Raw genomic sequence first — 26,944 nt, forward strand, 5'->3', positions numbered from 1 at the left:
CAGATGAATAAAAATAATGCAGAATATGAAAGAGGAAATCAGTAAAGATTCAGAAATCAAATTGAAATGAACAGCTCAATACCCCAAATAAAAACCTCAATTGGAAGTTGCCAAAGAGAATGGAGCAAGTTGAAAATAGAGTATCAGGAATGGAAGACAAGGATTACATTAGTCAAAGAGCGTGAAAAAATACTAAGAAAATATGAATGGAACATACAAGACCTCTGAGACCCCATCAAAAGACCAAACCTATGAATCATTAGTATAGAAGAAGGAGAAGGGATACAAAATAAAGGTATAGATAACTTATTCATTAACATAATAGTGAAAAATTCTCCAATCTTGACAAAGGGAGGGATATCTAGATACGGGAGACTTTCAGAACACCAAACTGGCAGGATCAGAAAAGAAACACCTTCCCCCTGCCAATTAAAACACAATATACAGAACAAAGAAAGAATATTGAAAGCTGCAAAAGAGAAGTGACAGGTCACATGTAAAGGTTAACCCATCAGAATAAGAGCAGATTTCTCAGTGCAAACTCTAAAGGCAAGGAGGACATGAAAAGATACATTTCAGGCCCAAAAAGAAAACAGCTGTCAACCTAGACTAAGTCTATCCAGCTAACCTATCATTCCTAATTCAAGGAGAAATGAAAACCTTCCAAAACAAAATCTAAAGGAATTTGTGACCACCAAGCTAGCACTGCAGAAAATACTTAAGGAAATCCTGCACACAGATGAAGAAATTTGACTCAGCCAGTAAAATGCTAAGTAGACTACCAAACAAGGAATAGGTGAAAGTAAACATTGCGGGGGGTGGAGGGGAAGAACAACAAAATGACTGGAAATACTACATACCTCTCAATATTAATACCGAATTCTAATGGCCTTAATTCCTTAATCAAAGGACATAGAATAGCAAGTTGGATTAAAAAGTAAGACCTTACCATTTGGTACTTACAAGAAGCACATCTCATTGGCACAAACAAACATTGGCTTAGAGTGGAAAAGATCTTCCATGCAAACAGACCCCCAAAACAGTCAGGAATAATTATACTCACATTTGATAAAGCTGACTTTAGAATAAAATTAGAAGAGATAATGAAGGTCACTTCATATTAGTAAAGGGAACAATTCACCAAGAGAAAGCAGCAATTCTTAACATATAAAGGACAAACATTGATGTACCCAACTACATTTAAAAAAAAAAAAAAAACTACTGGACTTAAAAGCACAGATAGACTCCAACACAATGATGGTGGGAGACTTCAATACCCCATTGTCATGTATAGATAGGTCATCCAGACCAAAAAAAAAAAAAAATCAAAGAAACATCAAAATTAATAGACACAATAGACCAAAGGGATTTAGCAGACATTTTCTCAGTAGCATATGGAGCTTTCTACAAAATAGATTATATTCTAGGTCACAAAGCAAGTCTTAAGAAATGTGAGAAAAGTAAAATAATTTCCTGTATCATATCTGATCACAATGGAATAAAACTAGAACTCAACAACAAAAGAAACTACAGAAAATATTCAAACACATGGAGACTGAACAACACATTGTTGAATGACCAGTGAGTCATCAAAGAAACAGGGAACAAGTCAGAATGCTCCTACAGTCTTAACGAAAATGAAAACACAACCTACCAGAACCTATGGGATGCAGCAAAAGCAGTCCTAAGGGGAAAGTTTATGACTATGGTTGCCTACATTTAAAAAACAGAAGGCTTTCAACCTGATGATGCACCTTAAACTTTTAGAAAAATAAGAAGCTAATTATAGCTGAGATCAATGAAATTAAGACTTAAAAAAAAAAAACCTACAAAGCATCAATGAAACAAAAAGTTGGTTCTTTGAGAAGACAAGATCAGTGAACCCTTAACCAATCCTACTAGATGGAGGAGGGAAAGACCCAAATTAATAAGATTAAAGATGAAAAAAGGAATATCACAACAAATACTAGTGAAATTCAGAGGACCATTAGGGAATACTTTGAAAACTTATATTCAAGTAAACTGGAAAGTCTAGAAGAAATGGATAAATTTCTAGAAACTTTTAACCAACCAAAATTGAGCCAAGAGGCAATAAACAACATAAATAGATCTATAACAAGCAATGAGATTGAAAAAATAATAAAAGAATCTACCAACAAAGAAGAGCCCAGGATCTGATGGATTTGAGGCCGAATTCTACCAGACCTTTGAACAAAAACTAATACCAATACTCCTCAAACTTTTCTATGAAATAGAAAGGAAAGGAACACTACAATACTCAGTCTATAAAACCAGTGTCATACTTATTCTAAAATCCAACAAGGGCACAACAAAAAAAGAAAAAAGGGAATTATTGGCCAGAATCTTTAACAAACATAGATTAAAAAAATTCTCAATAAAATATTGGCAAACCAAATTCAACAAGACATGAAAAAGATCATCACCATCATCAAGTCAGTTTCATTCCAGGAATGTAACAATGGTTCAATGTACACAAATCAATAAATGTAATACAGCATATAAACAAAAACAAGGACAAAAATCACATGATCCTCTCAATAGATACAGAAAAGCCTTTGACAAAATTCAACATCCTCTCATGATAAAAGCACTGAAGAAACTAGGAATACAAGGGATGTACCTCAACATAATAAAGGCTATATATGACAGACCTATAGCCAACATTATACTAAATGTAGAAAAACTGAAACCATTTCCTCTAAAGTCAGGAATAAGACACGTATGTCCACTTTCCCCACTCTTATTCAATATAGTTTTGGAAATCCTACCCACAGCAATAAGGCAGGAGGAAGGAAAAAGGAAATCAAATAGGAAGGGAAGAAGTAAATTATCCCTGTTTGCAGATGATGTGATCTTATACCTAAAAGACCCTAAAAACTCCACCAAAACCCTCCTTAGAAATCATGAAAACTTTCAACACAGTAGCAGAATATAAAATCAAATACACAAAAATCAGTTTTTCTGTGTATCATCAATGAACAGACTGAGAGAGAAATCAGAAAAACAATTCCATTTATAATAACCTCAAAAGAGATAGGTAAGACACCTAAAAAACTAGCTAGCATTTGTTGTCCTTAACGCAGAGAAACTAAAGCAGATACCTTAAAGCAACTGAGGCCAATAGGAAAAGGGGAACAGGTACTAGAGAAAAGGTTAGATCAAAAAGAATTAACCTAGAAGGTAACACCCACGCACAGGAAATCAATGTGAGTCAATGCCCTGTATAGCTATCCTTATCGCAACCAGCAAAAACCCTTGTTCCTTCCTATTATTGCTTATACTCTCTCTACAACAAAATTAGAAATAAGGGCAAAATAGTTTCTGCTGGGTATTGAGGGGGGGGAGAGGGAGGGGGCGGAGTGGGTGGTAAGGGAGGGGGTGGGGGCAGTGGGGAGAAATGAACCAATCCTTGTATGCACATATGAATAATAAAAGAAAAATGAAAGAAAAAAAATAATAATAATCTCAAAAGATACCTAGGAATAAATTTAATAAAGGAAGTGAGAGACCTCTTCAATGAAAATTATAAATCACTAAAGAAAGAAATCAAAGATAACATCAGAAGATGGAAAGAATTCCCATGCTTATGGATTGGCAGAATCAATGTTGTGAAAATGGCTGTACTAACAAAAGCAATCTACATGTTCAGAGCAATCCCCATCAAAATTTCAAGGGCATTCTTTACAGAGATAGAAAAATCAATCCTAACGTTCATTGGGAAGCATAAGATTGCAAATAGCCAAAGCAATTCAGAGCAAAAAAAAAGCAATACTGGAAGTATCACAATACCTGACTTCAAACTATACTACATAGCCAGAGCAATAAAAACAACATGGTACTGGTATATAAATAAATACATGAAAACCAATGGAATAGAATAGAAGACCAGACATAAATCCACACAGCTACACCATTTGATTTTTGACAAAGGCACCCAAAACCTACATTAGAGAAAAGACAGCCTCTTCAATAAATGGTGCTGGGAAAATTGGGTATTTATATGTAGAAGAATGAAACTAGATCCCTGTCTTTCCTCCTGTATTGATAGCAATTCAAAGTGGATCAGAGACCTTTTGACCTGAAATTTTGAAACTACCACAAGAATAGGGGAAACTGGAACATAGGAGCATAGGCAGTGACTTCCTGAATAAAACCCCAGTAATGCAGCAATTAAGAGAATGGATTGACAAATGGGACTGCATCAAACTAAAAAGTTCTTTTGCACAACAAAGGAAACAGTCACTAGACTTAAGACAGCTTGCAGAATGGAGAAAATTTTTGCCAGCAATATCTATGCCTCTAATAAGGTATTAATTACCAGCATCTATGGAGAACTCAAAAAACTAACTCCCAAAGGATCAACAATTCAATGTCAAAATGGGCTTGTGAACTGAATAGACAATTCTCAAAGGAAGAAATACAAATGGACAACACACACATAAAGTGCTCGACTTCCCTGCCCATGAAAGAAATGCAAATCAAAATTACATTAAGATTTCATCTCAACCGGAGAGAATAGCTGTCATCATGAACACAACAACAAATGTTAGTGAGAGTGATGCAAAACAGGAACTCTTATACACTGTTGGTGGGAATGTAAGTTAGAACAACCACTATGGAAAACAGTATGAAGATTCCTTAAAAACCTAAAAATAGAACTACCATATAATCTAGTGATACCACTGCTGGGCATATACTCAAAGGACTGTAAATCAGGATATAAATAGAGATACTGGTACTCCTGTGTTTGCTGAGGTACTAGTCACAAAAGCCAAGCTGTGGAAACAGCCCAGTTGCCCTACAACTAACTGATGAATGGATTAAGAAAATGTGTGTATACACAATGGAGTATAATTGAGCCATAAAGAAGAATGAAATTATGTTGCTTGCAGGTAAATGAATAGAACTGGAGAACATTACGTTAAGCAAAGCCAAAGGTTGTATGTTTTCTCTCATGTGGAAGATAGACCCAAAAGATAAATGCGTACTCAAATACAAAGGTGATCATATATTTATTTATATATAAAACATGTTTGCAGTAGTGGCACTGTTCAGTGGGACTCTAAGAGGGAGGGCTTGAGGGAGAGCAAAAGAGAATGATAGCTTATGAACAATATCGAAATACAATGCATCTGTGTAGGGAGATGGCATAAGGAAATGCATTGAATGCTGTTGCATAATCGGGTATAGGGAGTAAAGATGAGGGAGAGTAATAAAGGGAGTTAATCTGACTAAAGTACAGTATACTCACAGGTAAGATACCATCATGAAACCCCTTTGAACAATGAATATGGACTTAAGAATGAAGGAGAAGATTGTAAAACAGGTCCTGTTAGGGGATGGGTATTACTGGAAGAGAAAGGGTGACTGGAGGGGATAAAAGGGTGAATATGGTCGATATACATTGTATACTTAAGTGAAATAGAACAATGAAACCTGTTCTAAGTGGGGGAGAAGGGGGTAAGGGAGAGAGAGAGATGGTAGGGGATGAACCTTATCAAGGTACATTGCAAGCATATACAGAAATGTCAAAATGAATTCCCCTCTGTACAACTAATATATGTTAATAAAAATGTTTTAAAAGCTGGGTGCCACTGGCTTACTAATCCTAGCTACGCAGGAAGCAGAGATCAAGAAGATCATGGTTTGAAGCCAGCCCCAGGCAAATAGTTCCAGATACCCTATTTCAAAAGAAAAAAAAAAATCACAAAAAGGGGCTGGCTGAGTGACTCAAGCAGAAAGTGCCTGCCTAGGAAGTGTAAGGCCCTGAGTTCAAAACACCAGTGCTACCACACAGAAAAAAAGACACTTCTAAGAATATGTCAACTATGTTAATTGTTATAAATTCTGTACTTTGATTAACTAGGAAATGGCATATTAGGAATAAGTTCTTTCTTAGGCTTTTTTTTCAGAAGTACAATTGAACTTGATCACAATTAATATTATAAGCTTTTATCCTGAAAAATTATTTCAAAGTAGTTTTGTGTGTTCTATAAAAACTCTTTTTAGTAATGTCTTTAGTCACTACTTTGGGAAGCAGCATGTTATAGTGGAAATGACAGGGACTTTGGAATCAAACTGATCTGGATTTGAATCCTAATTCTATCTTGTTATTAATTGGGTGACATTGGGCAAGTCACAACTTCTCAGCCTTGTATCATTATACCGTACTAACCTACCTTACTGATGCTGGAAATAAGTTAGATAAAGACTGTGGAAATTATTCAGTGCCATACAAATATTGTTGGTGTTTTTATTATCACAGTTGAGTCTGCTAGGATTCTCTGATACAAACAAAGACACATTCTGTCTTAAGTAAAAAATAATTTCAAGAACATTTAGAGCTTAAAGCAGTAATGACAACAAACACCAACAAAAATGTCCCACTAGATTTGACAGAACCAGCATGGCACCTGGGATTTGATTTTGTGCTACAACCAGACCAGTTACTTAGCTTATTGTTTCATGAATGCTAGCAAAAGATGTAAGACTCCTGGATCAGAGACAGCACATTTGATTGTTCTCACAGCACAGCATGATGAGTGTCAGAATGAATGCTCAGTTCCCTTAGCCTTCCCAGTGCTATGAGGGTGATGTGCAGCCCTGATGAATGTTACACACATAGTGGGTTTGTGTTGCAGCTAAGGAACCAACACTAACCTTAAGAAATAGGCTACTTTTATTACAAGAAGGGAAACATCTCATCCCTTAAGGTCCCTCTGCCAACACAGCTCTGAGAAATGATGGTCTGGATAAAAAGTGGCAGGACCTTGCATTCTTGGCATGTTTAAGAAGATATGTAGGAACTCAGAAGATTGATAGAGGACTCTTCCAACAACCGGAAAGTACCCAAGGATCCCCTGAGTTGTAGCCACATCCTGCCCCATGGAATAGAGCAAATTTTTCTCTTGATGGCCAGGGTCACACACCTAGCCAAATGTAATTCTTTTGTTGTTTTTACCTGAAGAGGAGGAAAAATGAGGAAGCCACAGAGTCAGGTCAGTCTTAACTTCTAATTCTGTGGAAATATTTTTACATTGCTTGATTAAGTCATTCCTCTTTTGGGTCCCCAAATGACTAAATTAACAGAACCCAATAGAAGAAAGACCAACTGCTAAGTTCAGAAACAACATTTTTTTGTTTGTTTGTTTAATGCTGGGGATTGAGCCCAGGTCCGGTACTGCTAGACAGTCACGCTAACCACTGAGCTACATACCTGGCTCTTGTTTTGTTTGTTTGTTTGTTTTGTTTTTGTGTTGGTGGTGGTGGTTTTGTTTTGTTTTAGGATCCTTCTGTGTATCACAGGGTAGCCTTGAATTTGCTTTGTAACCTGGGCAAGCCTGGAACTTGCAAGATTCCTGCCTCTGCCTTTCAAGTGCTGGGATTACAGGCATTCACCACCATGCCTGGTGCAGAAACAACATTTCTATGAGTAAATCATTAAGCATAATAGTTAAGGGAGCCCCTTCCATTCTTGGTTTCCAGACTGTTAATTCTGGCTATAAAGAAACCATTCTGACAATTAAAAAAAAAAAGAAACTATTCTGTCTATATAAATTATATGAGATTTTTTCATGTAGAGAATCAGCTTTTTTTCTTTTTTAAAATTACTGTATATTAATTATAGAAAATAATGGGCTTCATTATTATATTTTCATACATGTACATAATGCACTTTTGGTACTTCCATTACTCTCTCTTGTCCCTCCTTCCTCTTTCCAAATGAAATTAGATCATTTGAGAATGGATCGGATTCTGCTGCTTAAAAAAGAAGCTTGGAAACCACTGATGTTTGTGTCTTTGTGCATATGGCATTGGGAGCAGAGGTACAGGGGTTAAGGGAATTGGAAGAGGAGAACATTTTTGACCTTCACTTCATCCAAAAGAAAAATAATGAAATGTTTTGAGTTCATATCTATTCTTTTCCTAACTTTTCCCAATGAGAAGTAGCAAGTTTGAGTTAGAATTTAAGATATTGCTGTTTTATTAGTGGTAAAATTTCTCTGTTGAGAACTACCTTCTTCTACTGAAGGTCTCCATCTGCTAAGTAGGACATTTAAGGTTTGTGTTAAGGTGGACTCCTCAGTTGGGCTTGGATCCATCCATTCCTCTTTTTTCCCCCTTTTTAGGATATTTTAATATGAAGATTCCAAGACCTAGGTTATAGGGATGTGCAAGAGCAATTAAAAGGTCTGTGTACATAGGCTTCTTGAGCAAAGCCTAATTTTCCAATTTTGTTTTATTAGAAAAGCAGTGCATATCAGGAGTCACTAAGTACTTGTTCTTCACTCCATAGTGTGTTTTATTTTGTCACATTTGACTGTTAATCTTTACATAAACTCCCTGAGGAGAATCTCAAAGGACTGAATGGTAGAATTCAGCCACCAGTGCCCCATCCCAAATCCCCAGTACAAGTTAGCTGGGCCAAGTAGCTATACATTTTGTTTCCATTTTGCCTCATCTTTTAGCTTTTCTGTTTTCTTAGGAGAGGGAATGCTTTGTTCTATCTTAAAAGCTTAATAAAAATGCTCTCCTCTGCCAATAACTTTTCTTTTGTGTACCTGTATATCCCCCACAGACCAAGTTAGGAAGTTACTTAATTTTTTATTCCGGAAAGCTTTGGCATGGATAAACAGCTGTTAACACAGGCCTTGAGAAACTACAGAGTGAAGTGCACTTCCATTTCCCATGTCAGATTTTTGAGTTTCACCCATAGATGTTCTGCAGTGAATTGAATAATAGCTTAAAGCAGTACATCTAATTCCATCCTAGCAACATAAAATCCTCTAAACTTGACTATTTTGAGCCCTTTTCATTATTTCCCACATCAATTCTCCTGAATTAAAATTAAAGGCAACTGAATTCTAAATAACTGCTCTTCCTAATTTCTTATATGGCCCATTCTCCTCACCAGAATGCACTTGCTTAAGTGTTTTTGTGACTCAAGGTAGCTCTTTCAACATCTGCAGACTGAGCTGTCTTCCATTGGAATGGGTTTAGTTAGTGTAGCAATTCCAAAGCTGAATTTCTCCAGTTTTAAGGTAGTTGAAAGGTGGCTCAAGGTTTAGGCCTTGAAATGTCAAAGGGCCCTACTATGTTTAAAAGTAGCACATCACTTTCTCTACCCCCACAAACCTGAAAAGATACAAGCAAATCTCCCATCTCTATAGTACATTGTGTAGATGTTAATAGATTACTATAGAGTCTAGTCTACATTATTGTTTCCACCCCAAAACAAGGTTTCCAAGGAAAACATGAGAAAAGCAGATCTCGGCTTTGGCTTTAACAGTTTGCCATTAGTGTTGCTACCTTCAGATGGTCAAACTCAACTCATCTGGGAGAATCACCCACCAAGAGGCTAGTCATAACACTACTCTTACCATCTATAGGAAGATATTTCATCTGTGTGTATTGATGCTTCTCTGGCATGACACTCTTGAGCAAATATTAGAAATTTTCCAGGGTGATAGATGCAGCCACCAGCTCCCTTAGAGTTTCCTTTCTCTCCCTTTTGTCCAATTCTGCACATTTATAGCTTAATTTTAACTCGTTTTTTGAACCCTGTGTTCCTGGCAACTGAGTACTGAATGACTGAGCTCTGTCTGGTGACAGCCTTCCCTTTTGAGAGAAGAGTGTTCCACATTTGTAGCAGGCACTTTTACAAAGCATAGTTTGCAGCTGTTCTTACGATCCTATCCTGGTGAGACATTCCTTATATCTGTGAATCTTGTCTCTTAGAGGAGTCTTGCCTCTTTTCTTTTCACCTCCATTTCTTTTAGCTGGAGAATGACCTGTAACAGATTCCTTTAATGCCTATAGTTCCATAGAACCAATGTGACCTTCACCATTTGAATTTTCTAAGCCTTGCAAACTCAGTAGCAGCAGACATATTCCTCTTTCCTATTTGTACCAAAATGGACTATGTCTCTAGTCTCATTTTCCGCTGTTACACATTTGTTCCTTTTAATGTCCCCCCAGCTGACTTGTTAATCTGCTTAAGTTGGTTCTTTTTCTTTCTATCATGTGAATTTAACATTGCATAGGTAACAATACCTTCCTCCTTTTTTCTTTCTTTTTGATTTGGAGCTGAGCTGTTTGTTTAATTGATGTACTTCTTCCTTTAATGCCTTTCTTTTTTATTTTGCAATAATGGGGCTTGAACTCAGGGCCTACACCTTGAGCCATTCTACCAGCCCTTTTGTGTGAAGGGTTTTTTCAAGATAGGGTCTCATTAACTATTTGTCTGGGCTGGCTTTGAACCACAATCCTCCTGATCTCTGCCTCCTGACCAGCATCTGGCTAATGCCTTTCTTAATTGAGTTTTTCACAGTGGAAATAAGAGGTCTGTGTCTGGGATTAAAGTTACTGCAAGACTTTACTACCTAGAAATGTGATCTAGTGCACTTCCTTAGAGTCTTACCTCCACAAATTCCTAGGTACGTTCTCCCATAGCATGTGTCAGTTCTGCCTTCATACCAATATCACCTTGAAAATTACTTAATAATGCCAGAAAGATTCTTCTTCCTTTTCTCTTTTCAAATCTATTTGAACTTTTATAATCATGCATATTATTCCTAGTCTGTAAGGAAAGTCCTCTGATTTAAAAAAAAAAATCATTAGCTTCAAAAGTAATCTTAAAATAGACATGGATGGCTTATACCTATATTCCTAGTTACTTAAAAGACTAAGATTGGGAAGATTGTGGTTCATGGGCAGCCCAGGCAAAATGTTTGTGAGACTCCATCTCAGTGGAAAAAAAGCTGGGTGTGGTGGTATGTATCTGTCATCCCAGCTATGAAGGGAATCTTAAAATACAGGAATCATGGTCCAGGCCAGCCTGGGCAAAAGTGAGATCGTATTTCCAAAATAACCAGAGCAAAAAGATTTGGAGGTGTGGCTCAAGTGGTAGAATGCCTGCCTAGCAAGTGCAAAGCTCTGAGTTCAAACCCCACTACCACCAAAAAGAAAAAGAAAAAAGTAACCTTACAAAGTTTTCCTAGATCCAGGCTCTTTTGGAGAGAAGTATTTTAGTCTACTACTGAACTCCTTCTCAAGTCCTATTTAGTCCATACTTCCTTAAATAAATAACAGAAATACCTATTTCCCCCCCTTTAGTCCCATCAGTTAAAGGGCAATTATGCCAAACTGTGTGTCTTTTTCCCTGTCAAAGCTGTTTGATCTAATTTGCCGTGTCTCTCTTGAGGAAGGAAATCTCCCTTTTCTTCTACCTTAATCTGGTATTTTTCTTTCAATTGCTTTATTCAAATTATATATGTGTTTAAGTCCAATCCTATTTCTCTTTTCTTTTCTGAACAAACATAATTCCTAGAGAGGCCTTTTTAACTTTTCTTTTAGACTTCAGGTATATTATGGCTCTATTGAGACTTTAATACTAAGTCAGTCCAAGAAGATGATTTGCCACATATAGTAAGAACTCCATTTCTCTTCATCTTTTCAGTGATTTAAATCCATCACTCAATTATAGTCGAATCCACAGTCTATTCAGAGATCTACACAGCCAACTTAGAATCACACTGGGAGGGACTGATTGCAGAACCTTGTTGACAAGCCACATAAATGCAAATGTTAGTCATTCTTCTATCCCCTCCTTGGAATATGATGAAGAATAGAATTTGAGGCAGTTGATTACATGTCTCCTCCTAATGGTAGTACATATTGTTAAATGCTGGAACCCCCAGTGAGGAGGCAAAAAGAGCATTAGCTATTATATATTATCAAACTGCATGTAGTTTCTAAGCACTAGCCTGTAGGCCTTTATCAACATAATAATTAGGTATAAAAGTTGTAAAATACTAATGTAGTAAAACACTCAAAATTTGTAAAGAGCTGTATTCACTAAGCTTCTAAGCCATTATTGAGATTTGTGAGTGTTAACGTTTTGTTTTGTTTTGTTTAACTCTCAATATATTGTTCACTTCATATTCCCAGAGTCTTAGGAGAGTGCTTAAGACATTGTAGACATGAAATTTTTGTAATCCTAACCTGTACATTATATCTTTAACTTCATTAAGAATATTTTATTTGACAAAAACCACTATTTTTTCCTTGAAATTCATCTATAAGGGTTACAGTAAATTTTTTTTTTTAACAGTGGAAGTGAGACTTTAATGGCAACCTTGTAAGGTTGGTGCCTGATGAACAGAGACCACAGCAAACTTTAAGGAATGTTTTAAATGAGAACTGAGGATACGGATCTAGTGGCAGAGTGCTTGTATAGCAAGATTGAGGCCCCGAGTTCAATCCCCAGTACTGAAAAACCAGTAATTTCTAAATCAGTATAATAATCAATGAATTTTTTAAGTAGTAAATTAAAATTTAATAACTAAAAATGGTAAATCAATATACAAGAGAGACACTTGCACACCCATGTTTATTGAAGCACTATTCACAATAGCTAAGCTGTGGAATCAACCTAGGTGCTGAACAACTGATGAGTGAATAAGGAAAATGTGCTATATATTTATAGTGACGTGAATATATAGGATGTATATATTCTATATATTTATAGAATGAAATTTTGCTGTTTGCAGGAAAATGGATAGAACTGAAGATCATCATGTTGAAAGAAATAAGCCCAACTTGAAAAGTCAAATGTTGCATATTTTCATTGATATGCAGAATCTAGACTCATAATAGTAATAATAATGGGACATGAGTGTAAAAGGGAGACTGGGAAGAATCAGCTGGAGGGGGAAGAGGAAAAGGTTATAGGAGGTGAAAAGGACTGAAGAACATTATGCATATTAATCTACCAAATACCGTTTGAAAAAGAGGGAGAGGAAAGGAACCTAAAGGCATATAACAGAGGGGGTGAACTTTTTCAAAGTACACTGTACGCATCTATGGAATTATCACAATGAGAAATGCCCTTGTACTATTAACGTATGTTAATTAAGAAAACAACCATTTTTTCACTTTTTTAAATTGTTTTCTCTTGACCTGCCTTCTTTCAGCAGCCTAGAGTGACATGACACCACTTTGGCCTTGGCGAGAAATTACAATTTAAAACTGACTGTTGTCCAGCTTCTATCAGAAGTGTGTTTGAGAGAAGAGTTATTTAAGGAAAGATTGCCGAAGGGACATTCAGTTCATCCACTGTATATTCTACATTGTGCCTGTTTCAGTTGAAACCTATGAAGGCTACTTTCTTGGGAAATGCAGTGTATGATCTGGATTTTATCAACGTTAGATAAATATAAAACAGATTGATATATTTGAATAATTGTCAAGGGCATTGGTATTGTGTCATTTAATTTCTACCAGAAAATATCACCATAAGAAATACCTTAGAATTGATGTCAGGATAAAAGATTTGGCTTCCCTGAAGGATTCGTAGACTTGTTTGCTGTTGAATATGAGGAACTTTTTTTTTTCTTTTGAATGTTGGGAAGCTCAGTGCCAGTTTTGGTACTGCTTGACAGCCAACTCTTTGGTCCTTCTTGACTATGTCTTATATACAGATTCTATGCTAGAAAAAGACTAGATTAAAATAGAAAATAGTGATAAACCATTTGGTAAGTCACTGCTGTATGTGTAGTGCTAACTAGGCCTTATGAGCTCCTTTTAATTTAAACATTTTTCTTTTGATTAGAAAACATTGTGTGATGTGATCCTCATGGTCCAGGAGAGAAAGATACCTGCTCATCGTGTCGTCCTTGCTGCGGCCAGTCATTTTTTTAACTTAATGTTTACCAGTAAGTATTTTAAGGTAAAGCATGCTATTGTTTTCTCTGAGAATTAGGTGGGGTTTAAGTGAAAATGGGCCAATTTTTCTAGTTTTTTAAAGCATTTTAGAATTTAAGGCTATAGAACAGTGAAGACATTGAAAAGTGGTCAGATGATTACAGATCAAAGGAAAAATGTTCCTTCATTAGCCCTAAGGGACCATTGCCTTGGTGATAAAGATACAGCTTCTACCTGAAATGCCTTCTTAACTTCAGGTGGAAAGAAAAGAGTAGAAATATCTCATGACATTATATATTTACCAAGTTATGCTAAAAAAAGAAAATATAGCATATTGTAGTAGAAAGAACCCTAGATATGGAAGGTGAGAACTAGGTCCAAGTCCTGGTTTCTATATTTAGTACTGTTTTATGATCTTAATCAGATTAAATAATGTATCTGCCTCAAGTTTTCTCTTTGGTGTTCTAGCTACCTATGAGGATTTCTAGGAGAAATGAGAATTTTGTATGCAGTAGATAGCTATATAATTAATATTGTCCTCATAGGTTTATTTCAGCTATATCAGAGGCGTTTTGCTCATAGTAGTCTAAGAGTGCTACTAAATTATTTTAGGAATTGGGAAATCCTAAATCTAGCATAGATGCTCTAGTTCGTCGGTCAAACTTTTGGTAGTTCTGATGCTATTTATGTTTCTTCTCTTGATTTTAGCTAACATGCTTGAGTCAAAGTCCTTTGAAGTAGAACTCAAAGATGCTGAACCTGACATTATTGAACAGCTTGTGGAATTTGCTTATACTGCTAGGTGAGTTAAGAGTTATTTGTGTTTGAGAGGAGTAATGTTGGGATCTACCATAGCAGAGCATTATTGTAACAAATTCTAGATCCTTTAGAATGAAAAACTAAAGATGGAGGCGTTTGAGGGCCCTATGCCATATGAGGGTATATTTACAGTAGTAGTAAAATAATAAAAAATGTGAAATTAATGTTCACTTTAACTTATTTGCAGAATTTCTGTGAATAGCAACAATGTTCAGTCTTTGTTAGACGCAGCAAATCAGTACCAGATTGAACCTGTGAAGAAAATGTGTGTTGATTTTTTGAAAGAACAAGTTGATGCTTCAAATTGTCTTGGTAAGAAATAACAGATTCTTGGTTTTTTTTTTTTTTAATTATCATTGTGTATTTTAATAAAGAAAAAAAACATGGTGATAAGAATCCTTTTAAACCTCCAGCTGATGCTTTAAAGAAAAAAAAAAAAAGAATCCTCTTAACCTTAAAGATGTGGTCCATTAGAAAACTTCTAGACTATATGATCACTTTTAGAATGAGTTTTCATATATCAAGGACAAGAACAAGCATTTCATTTATTGGGGGTATGGTATATGATAAACATGAATGTTTCCTTTTATTTAAGTACTGTGGTGTGCTAAATTCTGTCATAGATAAGAAACAGGTCATGTTTGTAACTTGCCTGAAGTCATGTAGTCATTACATGAAGGATCTGGGATTGGCATGCTGTCTCCTCCATGTTGTCAAACATACTGATTTGTACTAGGAAACATAAAAATCCTAAATTATAAATTAAGATGCTAGTTCAGAAACTGATAGAGCTCTTCATTTTGAAGCTGTTACTCAAGTATTTTGTATTTGATGATGAGAGGTAGTCTCTGATAAAGTCTATCAGTGTTTTCCAGAGAATGATATGCTTCTGTTGAGATGATCTGTAATGGCAATGAATGAACATCTGATTGTTACAATTACATTTTCATAGCCTTACTCTATTTTAGAGACTTTAGGGAAGGGTATAGTGCTAGAAAAGCAAGGAAGAAAGAAAATTGGAATTAAGGAAAAAGAGCAGTCTAGGAATCTAGTCAATGCTACTAAGATCTTTGACCCAGGGATGATGTTGACAAGAAGGCAAAGGAAGGGGTAAAGGGCTCCTGGAGATGCTTGACAACTTTTGCAAGCCTCCTCTGTCCACTCTTTTCCGAGGCTTCCCTTGGAAAGAACTGGGAAGGCAAGGAAAAAGGAAGCAGAGTAATTTCAGAGAAGAAGAAAAGCCAGGCAAATGGGATTAAAATGAGATTTGGCCTAGTATCCAGAGAAAAATTGGACTAGATGGAGCAAGGGGAAACAGGTTGGCAGGTGAACATACTGATGGAACCTTTAAAAAGATAGCTGTGGTTCAACATAGTAAAAAGATCCCCATAATAGGAAATAAACAACTAGTCTCTTGTCCCATCTATGCAATAGACATTCTGGGGTGGGACTCCATCTCTCTGGGCTATAGTTTGAGACTCCTTTCATCAACGAGCTTTATATTCCTAAGATTTAAATTTATTTCCCATATATATTATCACACAGTGTATTTAAAGAAGTTTGTGGAGATGATGGCTTAAGTGTATTTCCCCAGCTCCCTAGCACTCTACATTTCCTACTGGAATGGTTCAGTTAGAAGCAAAAATGTCTAAAAAGCAGCTAGGAAGTTGATATAGTGACACATGTCTTAGCTTTGACCCTGAGGAGAGAGCATTTTGGAATTTTGCCTCCCCTTTTCCTCCTCCTTTCTCTCCTCCCCCGCCCCCATACTGTGGTTTGAACACATGATCTTACAATTGCTACACAGGCACTCTGCCACTTGAGCCATGCCCACAGTCCTTTTTTGCTTTGTTTTTCAGATAGCATCTCCTTTTTGCCCAGGGCCAGCCTCAGACTATGAGTCTCCTACTGATGGCCTTCAGCATAGCTGGGGACCACTGGCATGTACCACCAGACCAGCTTATTTGTTGGGATGGGGTCTCACTAACATTTTGCTTGGCCTGGCGTGGCTTCAAACTTCAATCCTCCTGATCTCTGCCTCCCAAATAACTGGGATTTAGGAGCTACTACTCTTGGCCCTCTGGGTATTTTCTGTCATTATTGTTTACAAAGCTGCCTAACAGTCTAGAAAAGAGTCTGATCCTGTAAGTCTAAGTCTGGTGTAGACTGCATTCCCACAGTTGAGCCAAGTATAGCCTTACTAACGGGGAGTTGCTTCTACCTGCTTTCTGTGAAGTTCTGAGCTTAGCTGTCACTACCAGCCAATTGGAGAGCTTTTATCTTAGTTTTCATCCCCATTAATTCTCTGCTGCTCAAGAAGGGCCTGGTTGGAGGAAGTAAGTCACTGGGGGTATGCCTTTGAAGGGTATATCTTGTCCTGGCTCCTTCATGACTATGCTTCCTGGCTACTGTGAAGTGAGTAGCTAAGCCCCACTATTTCCTCTCTGCCATAATGCCATGCCTTACCACAGGCCCATAGCTAAAGGATCAACTGAGCATGGACCAAAACCTCTGAGACTGTGAGCCAACATAAGTCTCTCCTCCTCTAAATTGTTTTTCTCAAGTATTTTGTTGTAGCAATAAAGGACTGATTAACACACTTCCCTATCCATTGCACCCCTTTGCAGTGTGAGTTTGTAGTTCTTTGTAGTGGAATCTGTTTTCCTTCTTTATAATCTGGGTGTAGCCAATGTGACTTCTTTAACCTAATGGCCAGTTGCAAATTTGATGTGATCAAAGGCTTGAAAAATATTTGTGCATTGGGACTTGCCCTCTTTTCTTGCTGTGAACTCTTCTGCCAGTAAAAGAAGGCTAGAGACCATTTAGGACAGAGAGGAGCTTCCCTAGCTGACATCCACAAGACATACTAGCCTGCCTATTACCAGATATGGAATGAAGCCAGTTTAAACCATCCAACAAACAACCAAACTGAAAGCAGAGATAAGTTTAGCTAGCCCAAATCAAGAGAACTACCACTTGACCTGAAGAATGGCGATAAAAAATACACTTTTTATCTGCAGCCTAAAGTTAGAAGTTAATAGTATAAGATTTGCAAATGATAGGGGGAGAAGAAAAGAATTGTATTCTAAGGCATCCATTTGGTATGTTACAAGGAAACAATGTCTAATAACCTACATCCTTTTTGAGAAAAATATTGGAGGAAGTACTACAGCCAAGTGAGAGGTAAGAAAGTTCAAGATAGGGTTATATGGGTAGGTTTCTTAGTTGCAAGCAAAATAAACTGATTTTGCTGGTTTGAACAGAAAGGGAATTTATTGAGAGGGTAACAAGTAACTCACAGAATTGCTCAGAAATCTCAAAAATAAGGCTTAGAAAAAGTAGAATTTGAATAATGCAAAGTTGTTTAGATAGATATCATAGAATGGTTTACTCTGTTTACCCTGTGATACAAATTGTCTTCACATTCCCTTGGAGTATTTATAAGCACAAATCACCAGCAACAGAAAACATGGGACCACCTAAAAGAGAAGAGACACAGACCCTACCCCCTAAGTACAGTGCAATAAAACTAGAAATTAGCCACAAAAGGATATCTGTTTTCTCCAACCCTATTCTCAGCACTTGGAAATTTAACTGAAGAATTATTTTAAAAGTACTTTTTACACTGAAGATTGAACCCAGAGCCTTGCACATGCTAGGCATGTACTCTACCAACTTGCTACACCCCAAGCTCCATTTAGAAAGTATTTTTAAAGAGGTACTTAAAATTAATTTATAGGTTATATAGAAAAATATGACAATAGGTACACAATAAGTCAGAACCTTTGGCATATAACCAAGATATTTCTTAGAAGAAAATCTATAGTTTTGAAATGTTTTCCAAATACGTTTTTTATTCTTTCCTGATTTAAGCATCCTGCTCAAAGTAGCTCCAGACTTGATAATTCTTTCAAGCTTCCAAGGAGAAACAGACAAATGTTTATGCTATTTTAAATTGTTCTCAATCAATTGATTAGGGTAGAAAGCTTCCCATCTCATTCATTCCACTAGGGGTAGGATTACTATAGTGCCAACACTGAACAAAGAATATGTGTGTACATGTCCAAACATACATGAAACTTTAGCTTCATTTAGAACCATTGATTTAACAAAACTTTGAAAAATGAAATCCAGCAATGAATGTATTTCAAAAAAGAATCCTTTTTTCCCCCCTATGGTGAAGGATGATGATAATGAAGAAAGGTATGTGTGTGGTGACAAGAGTTTAGGGGAACTCTGTACTTTCTCTTCAGATTTGCTGAGAACCAAAACTACTCTCAAAAATAAAGTTTATTACTTAAAATAATAATACTTTATAACCAGCTAAGATTGACTTAGAAATGCCACAATGTTTCACTGATTTCAATACCAATAAATCTCATAATTTACTAACAAGCTATAGGAGAAACAAACTTAAAATCATAGCAGTAGATGCTACAGGCACTTTTGTGATTTTAGTATCTACTCCTAATATTTAAAAAAATTAAAAAGTCTCAAAACAGTTTCTGATGAAGTATTATTTCTCTGGTGGAACAGAAGTGTACAGATGTAGCACTTTTCACCATGAGAGTCAGCATGCCATGTCATTAAGTCAGTGTATTTTTACAAAGAAGATGGAAATGCTAGTTGGTTATCAGGCATTAGTGATGCGAGCCTTTGTGGTATAAATATAAAAACACAAAACTCATAATCTGAAGACAACATGAACTTGAAACAGGAAAAGAAATCCAACTCTTAGAGAGAAAGAAAGCCTGTCACAGAATTATACTAAAAATCAGCAAAACAAAAAAAGTAAAATAGCTAGGAAAAAAAGACTGAATGGGAAATATATAAAGTTTATATGAGAAATTGTGTGTTTGCATTGCAGATTGTAACAGAAATCTAAATGTCATGAATAAGTTTATGTCAGAATAAATTTAGTAATTTTTTTTTGGTAGTACTGGAATTTGAACTCAGGGTCTTACACATATGTCATGTTCTAAAATGGAGTTCCTCTATATTGCAGAAGTTACCTGTCCCCAATGCCATCCAAAAGTTCACTACAATCCTAATTGAAATCATATTAATTTTTAAATTTTTAAATTTATTTGTAAGAGAAAATGCCTAACAATAGCCAGGAAAAGTTTTTTAAAAACATTGAAGGGGGTTTTCTCTTCAATAATACAAAGTCAAACACAAGACATTCTAATGTTGGAACAAGAATAGACATATCATTGGAACAGAAAAGGATCCATTTATGAAATTCTGTCAAATTTTCCCAAATTTATGCTTTGTCTTCAACATATATTTGTTTTTGTTGTTTTGAGATAGGATCTCATTGTGTAGCCCAGACTGGCCTTGAACTCGCAATCCTCCTGCCTCATCCTCCCAAATACTGGCATATATATTTGGTTTTTCTAAAATAATTTTTTCTGTTTTTGTGTGTTTGGGGTTTTTGTTTGTTTCATTTTGTTTTTCCTGTGTTTAGGTATAAGTGTGCTTGCAGAGTGTCTGGACTGTCCTGAATTGAAAGCAACAGCAGATGACTTTATTCATCAGCATTTTACTGAAGTTTACAAAACTGATGAATTTCTACAACTTGATGTCAAACGAGTAACACATCTTCTCAACCAGGACACTCTGACTGTGAGAGCAGAGGATCAGGTGACTAAATTGCCTTTCTGTTTTTCTTAGTAAAAATTTATTTTTGACTTTTTATACTTGATGTTTGGATACATGACAAGGAAAAGTCATATTAGGAGAGAATGTTCTTTACAATCAGTACAGTGTTACAAGGCCTGTTTCATAGGAAAAGTAAATCTTGGGTACTTGAGAGGCCACTTAGTAGAGGTACATCTACTGGGTACTATGATAAACAGAACAGTGCTTCCCCTAAATGGCCACATTCTAATCCTCTGAGCCTATGAATATGCTACCTTACATGGCACAGGGGATCTTTGAGGGTATGATTAAGGACCTTCAAATGAGGTGATTATTCATGTGGGTCCAAATATAATCCTAAGGCTCCTTAAATTTTCAAGAGAGATACAATGTGCAAAAGAGTTGACTAGCCATTGCTTAAATGTAGGCAGGAAGTAGTTGCTGGAAAAGGTAAGGAAATAGTTTATCCTATCCAGCCTCCGGGTGGCCTGCCAGCACCTTGATTTTAGCCCAGTGTAAACTATTTACACTCTGACTGCCGAAGCCGTCAGATAAACTGTCAGAAGTATAAACTGCCTGCAGATATTTGGAATATGGGTTGGGGAATACTTTTGTATGAAGAGTCCCAAAATCCTTATTTTCAGCCCCACATCCATCTCTAAATTTTAAGGTTCTAAGTCTGTGGTAATTTGTTATAGCAGCATTACAAAGCTAGTATACTAAGATACTATAAGAGCACATGCTTTGAGTTGTTTTTGCTCTAAAAGTAAAAGGTTAGCAATAAGCCATGTTCTTTTGCCCTGTGTTCTTCATGGCCCAGGTATGAATTAGCAAGTTGATTGTTTGAACCTGGAGGATCTGACTAGTCAAAAGCAAAAATCTCAGTTCTGTACAACAGGGAGAATGATGTGTCTTAAGTCCCATCTACCCAGGAGGCTGAGGTGGGAGGATCACTTTAGCCCAAGAGTCAGGGCAATATAGTGAGCACTTTCTCAAAAAAAACAAAACCAAAAATATCCTTAGTTCTGTGATCGAAATTAGCTGGCTTACATGCAAAGAAAGAAAAAGTAACTTTATACTGAAGAAAACTGACCTACCTCAGGAGGTCAAGGTTGATATCATCAGTGATAAGTCATATTGGTTGCTTGCACTCTTGATATAATGGGAATATGCACATCACCATCCTCCAAAAAAACGTAAACGCTAGTCTAATCAATAAAACTTCAGACAAACCCAAATTGAGGGACAGTCTCCAAAATACCTGACCAGAACTCTGTAACCTGTTAAGGTAATCAAAAACAAAGGAACTCTGAGAAACTCCATAGTCTAGAATAGCCTAAGATGACTAGAATAGAATAGCCTAAGGTGACTTAGTGACTAAGTGTAATATGGTATCTTTTATGGGATCATGGTACCGAAAAATCACATTAGATAAAAACTAAGAAATCCAAAGGAATGTGGGGACCTCAGTTAATGTATCAGTATTGGTTCATTAGTTGTAACAAGTATATCAGAAGATACATCTTAACAACTGGGTAAAGAGTATATGGGAAAACTGTACTGTCTTTGTAACTTTCCTGTAAATATGAAACTGTTCTAAAAAGGTCTCTTTTTTAAAAATACCAATTCAACTCGTAACAAGATGGGCCTTATTAATACCACCCCGAAATTAATTTACCTGGCTCAAATGTGTGTGTAGTAGACAAGTATGTATATGAAATAATAAATTTATTTTCAGGGTGTTTAATGATTTATAAGTTAAATTACGTTAATGAACTTGGACTTGTTCAGCGCAGTTAAATGAATGCTACAGTATTATTTTAGAAAATACTTCTTATATATATTTCCTATAGTTTATTTAATATAGAATTTTTATATCTTAAATTTCCTAGAAAGCAGACAAGTCTATCTTGGGAACCTATTTTCCTGATACTGAGCATATATTAGAACTACCATTGACCAATAGACTTCTTTCAGTATGATGTATTTTCTTCCCCCAAAAAAGCTGTATTTTTTTTAAATAATAAATTTAATCACCTCCCATAATTACATTTTGTAATAGTACTTACTTCTAAAAAAAAAAAAAAATCACCTACAAGACTTAGTAGAGCAGTACACAGACTTTGAGGTGTGACTTGAGCGGTAGAGCACCTGCTTTGCAAGTGCAAAGCCCTGAGTTCAAACCCCAGGCCCACCAAAAAAATACAAGACAAAAGTAGAGCAGAATGTAAACCATTCGAAGTACAGTCAAGTATTTTGGTGTGAAAGCAAATACCTGATAAAATATTAGGGATAAGGGTTGTTTCCTTATGAGGTTCTTCCTCTTCAATGTGAGAGTAAACATAGGTAATTGGAATATTCTTGCCATGTAAGAACTTTACTATGCTGTTTTTCCCCCTTAGGTTTATGATGCTGCAGTCAGGTGGTTGAAATATGATGAACCTAATCGCCAGCCATTTATGGTTGATATCCTTGCTAAAGTCAGGTTTCCTCTTATATCAAAGAATTTCTTAAGTAAAACGGTACAAGCTGAACCACTTATTCAAGACAATCCTGAATGCCTTAAGATGGTGATAAGTAAGTTGCCTTAATGTCCGTTTATACCCTGATCTTTTGCCAGTTTCTCTTGGGCTTAAACTCATTAGGATCAGACTCAGTAGCCAGGACAAAACATTCAAGACTTTGTCCTTCTAGATAATTAATCCCTTGGGTTCTCAGTACCCTTTAAGAGACTTAGCCTCAGTCTTTATAGGGATTTATGTGACAGAAGGTGAAATTATTTAGTCTTTTTCTACTTTTGTATACAATAGCTTTCATGTACTTTGTTCCTACTGTTTCCTTTTTTATTGTACTTAGCCAAGCAATGTATTGTCGTTACCTTTTTTTCTTTGTGGTACTGGAGACTGCTAGGCAAGTGCGCTACCACTTGATCCATGTCCCTAGTCCCATCACATTTTCTTTCCTAAACAACTTTGCTTTTAGTTTTGTTGTTGTTTTTGCCTGGAGCTCATAATTCCTAAATTTGGCCGCTTAAGTGATAGAGCACTTTGTAGCTTGCGGGAGGCCCTAGGTTCTATCCCCAGTGCCACAGGAAAAAAAAGTTCTGATTGTTTTCATTTCCTTTGATTTTTTTCAACTTGCAGGGTAAGTCCCAAGCCTTCAATGCCTTTGTAAAATGCCATTTAATAAACTTGTCTGTGCAAATAACGTGCGGCTTTTATTTCTTGAAAACATCCCTTTTAGAGCCTTCCTTCTGCCTATCCCAATATAGACTGTTTGCTGTGTAGGCCAGTGGCACAGGTCTTATCCTGACGCTTTCCTTCACCATCTTGGGAAGTCCTCTCACTCCTATGTTAAATTAATTCTTTTCTGAATCCCAGGTTTATACTCTCCTCCCCCCATTATCTGTTTTTTGAGACATGGTCTTGCTATGTAGCACAGGCTGGCTCCAAACTCTCAACCCTCCTGACTCAGTTTCCTGAGTACTAGTATTACAGGCATATACCACCATACCTGGCTCCCCCTTTCTTAATTCTATTTGGAGCACATCTTCTAAAAGGTTCCTAATGAAGTGTATATAGCCAGTAAATATTGGAGACTTGACAAATCTCATGTTTAGTTTTTTTATAAATCATTGAAGGATAGTTTAAGTATATATAAAATTATATTGAAAATCATTTTCAGTTAGAATTTTGAAGGCATCACTCCATAATCTTCAGGCTTCCCATGTTACTTATGAAAAGTCTATTGCCCTTTTCTTTCTTGTTCCTCTCTTGTTAAGTATTTAATCCCTTTTTTGCTTTAATCCCTGGTGTTTTAAAAAGTTTAAAGTAATGTATGTGCATTTCTAAAAAAATCTCCTGGGCCTCCTCTTATCTTTTCAGCCATAAGTTTCTCTGTTTTTTTAATTATGCTGTGATTCTTCAGCCATTAGCTAATCTTTTTGTTTCTCCTATTTTCATCTTTGTCTCTCAGTGCTCTTCTGAGAACTAGCCTTGATTTTTCTTTTAAACTTTTATTTCAGATAGTATTTTTAATTTCTCAAGTTTCTACTTTTTCTCTTAATTTCTTATTTCGTGACTGAAATATCTTAGTACTCCAAAGTAGTCACTATTTTGCCTCTGAAGTTTTCCTGTGTGTTCTGTATTTTCTATATTAACTTTGAATTTTCTTTTCCTATTTTTATTGTTGGAAGGTTTTCTTAAATGTATGGTTTTATCTATGAATCACTTAAGAATGAGCATTACAAAATTGATAGATAAGGCTGTATGTGAGCAGGCATCTCACTTCTTGGGTTGAACTATAAGGTAATAAGAGTAGCCAGGCAATTTTTTAATTGGGAGCCCCTAAATGTCAGTATCTGCAGGTATTTTCTCAAGTGGGTATAAGTTGGGTGTAGGCATTTGGGTGTTGGGAGAGGGGACTTTTTTTTTCCCCCCACTTAATCCCTGTATCTCTAATTATGACCCTTCCCAAGGATCTGTAGAGTAATTGGACTTGCTCTTCATTATAAAAACTCATCTAGGTGCAAGACACTCTCCATTTGCTAGTCTTTATAATTGTGTTTTGGTTTATAAGTCTCTTTTTATCAAAAGTAGAGTTTGTGTTTGTTTCTTATGCTCTTGGTGTTTGCTTCTTATGCTCTTGGTGTTTGCAACAGTTTTTAAGACAAGAGAAAGTTCTTAAAATATCAAGTCTAATTTCATGGTTATACATCATTAAGTCTGAACAGGTTTTTTCTGTGTAATGTCTGGTTTTAGTGATGTGATTACAAAGGTCTCATGGCCCTTCTGCCTCAGACTCCCAAGTATTGGGATTGCAGATATGTGTGATCACATCCAGTGGAAAAATAATTTTAATTACCTAAATTTTCCCCTTCTCCATTTGTGGATTTTATGTTTTCTTCCATTAAGACTTACATCCTACCAAAATTTATTGTTATTCAATGCCATTATTGAATTAGTTCATCTTTTCCCACTAATTTTAAACATGTTAACCAAATATCCATACAGCTGTATATACACACATAGTTTCTTTTCATTTTACTCAGGTATCTTCCTTTAATTATCGCTGTACTTCATTTAAAGTGTAATATGTCTGTAAATTTGTTTTCATTTTCTAATTTCTGTATTAACTTTTGTTTTATTATGAATTGTCTTTTTCCTTTTGTTTTTTATATATTAGCCTGGTCATTTCTTGTGGTCTTTTCCCCTTGCTCATATTTTCAGTTCTTCCTTTATTTAAACATGTTAAATATAGGTATTTTATGCTTTGTGTTTGGTAATACCAATACCTGAAGTCTCTGAAGACCACATGCTCTATTTGTTGGTTCTCTTAACTTATTCCTGGTGGTTTAATTCCTTTAGAAATTCATAATTTTGGATTGCTTGTTTTATATTTGATCTTAATCTGTAGGAATGTTGAGAGGCTTGGCTGTGTTCCTGCGGATCTTTCTTTGTTGTCCTTCAGAGAATAGTATTTGTTCTTGCCATGTTCCCTAGGGTACAACAATCTAGGCCTACTTTGAATTTTTCCTGGCTTACAGCTTTTCAGACTTTCAGGTAGGGAAAATTCAAACCTCAGACCAGGGATTTGAGGGCTATGTTCATAACTGCTCAAAAAGAGAGGTTTCCTCCACCTGAAGCTGAAGTTGAAACAGGCAAGTTACTATTTCTCCCTTTGCTCTCAGGCAGATAATTTTTCTTAGCTTATCTTTCACTAAAGTGTAACTACTGATCCAAGCAATCTAGCTTCAGGTGGAGATCTCAGTTCCATTCCTGCACTCTCATACAGCCAATCAAAAACAGTTTCTATGTTTCTAGTACCAAAAGCCTTCAGAATAGCTTCGGAGTCTCTCAATAGTTAACATTCTAGTGTCCAATTTCATCTTTATTTTCAGTCCTCTTATTTTAGGATCTTAGCTGTTCTTTCAAAAAGATGTTTATTCTTTCTAGCACTTACAGTTATTTTGTAGGAAGAAAGTAGTTTTTCTGGTACTAGATGTTGAACTCAGGCCTCATGCTTGCTAGACAAGTGTTCTGCCACTTAAGCCTTACCCCCAGTCCTTTTATTTTTCAGATAGTCTCATGTTTTTTCATAGGCCAGCCTCAGACTGTGATCTTCCTACCTCTGCCTTGAGTATTTGGGATTACAGCTGTGTACCACCATGCCCAGCTTGTTTTTCAGGTAGGGTCTTGCTTACTTTTGTTTGGGCTGGCCTCAAATTACTATCTTGCTACCTCTGCCTCCTGAATAGCTGAGATTATAGGTATATGCTATCATACCTGGCTACAAGAAGGTATTTCTGAAAGTAGAGTCTGTCATTCTCCTGTAAGTAAGTTTAGAGTATTATTTAAACAGGCACAAAATATGTAGTTTACTAGTATAATGACTGATATGCTTAGTTGTGTATACTCCTGCTAACTCTTAAAGGCTCCTAAATTCCCTTCCATTTTAAGTCAGAAATCACAAGGTCAGTTATGCACAAATGGGGCAGCATAACAGATTTCAATTTGCATATGATAAGCAAGAAAGCCTCTCAGAAGGTAGTTGGCACCCACTTTGAATCCTTAAGTTGTTTTTGCTGCTTTGTTTGGTTGATTCATTTAAGGTGTAGCTAGTTTCTGGCATAAAGTTAGGAGACTAGATAAAGGAGAAATTAGCACTTTTATTCCTGCCTAAAATTTCCTCAATAGTGGTGATCTTTGAGTGTTCAAATTATTAGATAATTTCTTCCTTGATTTTAAAGCCTAATATAACA

At 36.1% G+C, this 26,944-nt stretch overlaps 1 protein-coding gene across 3 annotated transcripts in view; it reads left to right on the plus strand.

The window, feature by feature from the left end:
• Klhl7 (kelch like family member 7) overlaps positions 1-26,944 on the plus strand; it is a 74,147-nt gene that overhangs the window by 14,444 nt on the left and 32,759 nt on the right. For 2 of the 3 annotated variants that reach the window (XM_074065146.1, XM_074065147.1), the window contains exons 2-7: positions 13,634-13,736; positions 14,434-14,527; positions 14,732-14,856; positions 20,012-20,187; positions 22,587-22,761; positions 26,263-26,370. In XM_074065146.1, the coding sequence (XP_073921247.1) occupies positions 13,634-13,736; positions 14,434-14,527; positions 14,732-14,856; positions 20,012-20,187; positions 22,587-22,761; positions 26,263-26,370 (781 nt within the window). The remainder of the gene's footprint in view (positions 1-13,633; positions 13,737-14,433; positions 14,528-14,731; positions 14,857-20,011; positions 20,188-22,586; positions 22,762-26,262; positions 26,371-26,944) is intronic. The other variant, XM_020177971.2, reaches the window with a different exon arrangement.

This window comes from Castor canadensis, chromosome 2 (assembly GCF_047511655.1).
Source record: "Castor canadensis chromosome 2, mCasCan1.hap1v2, whole genome shotgun sequence".
Classification (NCBI taxonomy): domain Eukaryota; kingdom Metazoa; phylum Chordata; class Mammalia; order Rodentia; family Castoridae; genus Castor; species Castor canadensis.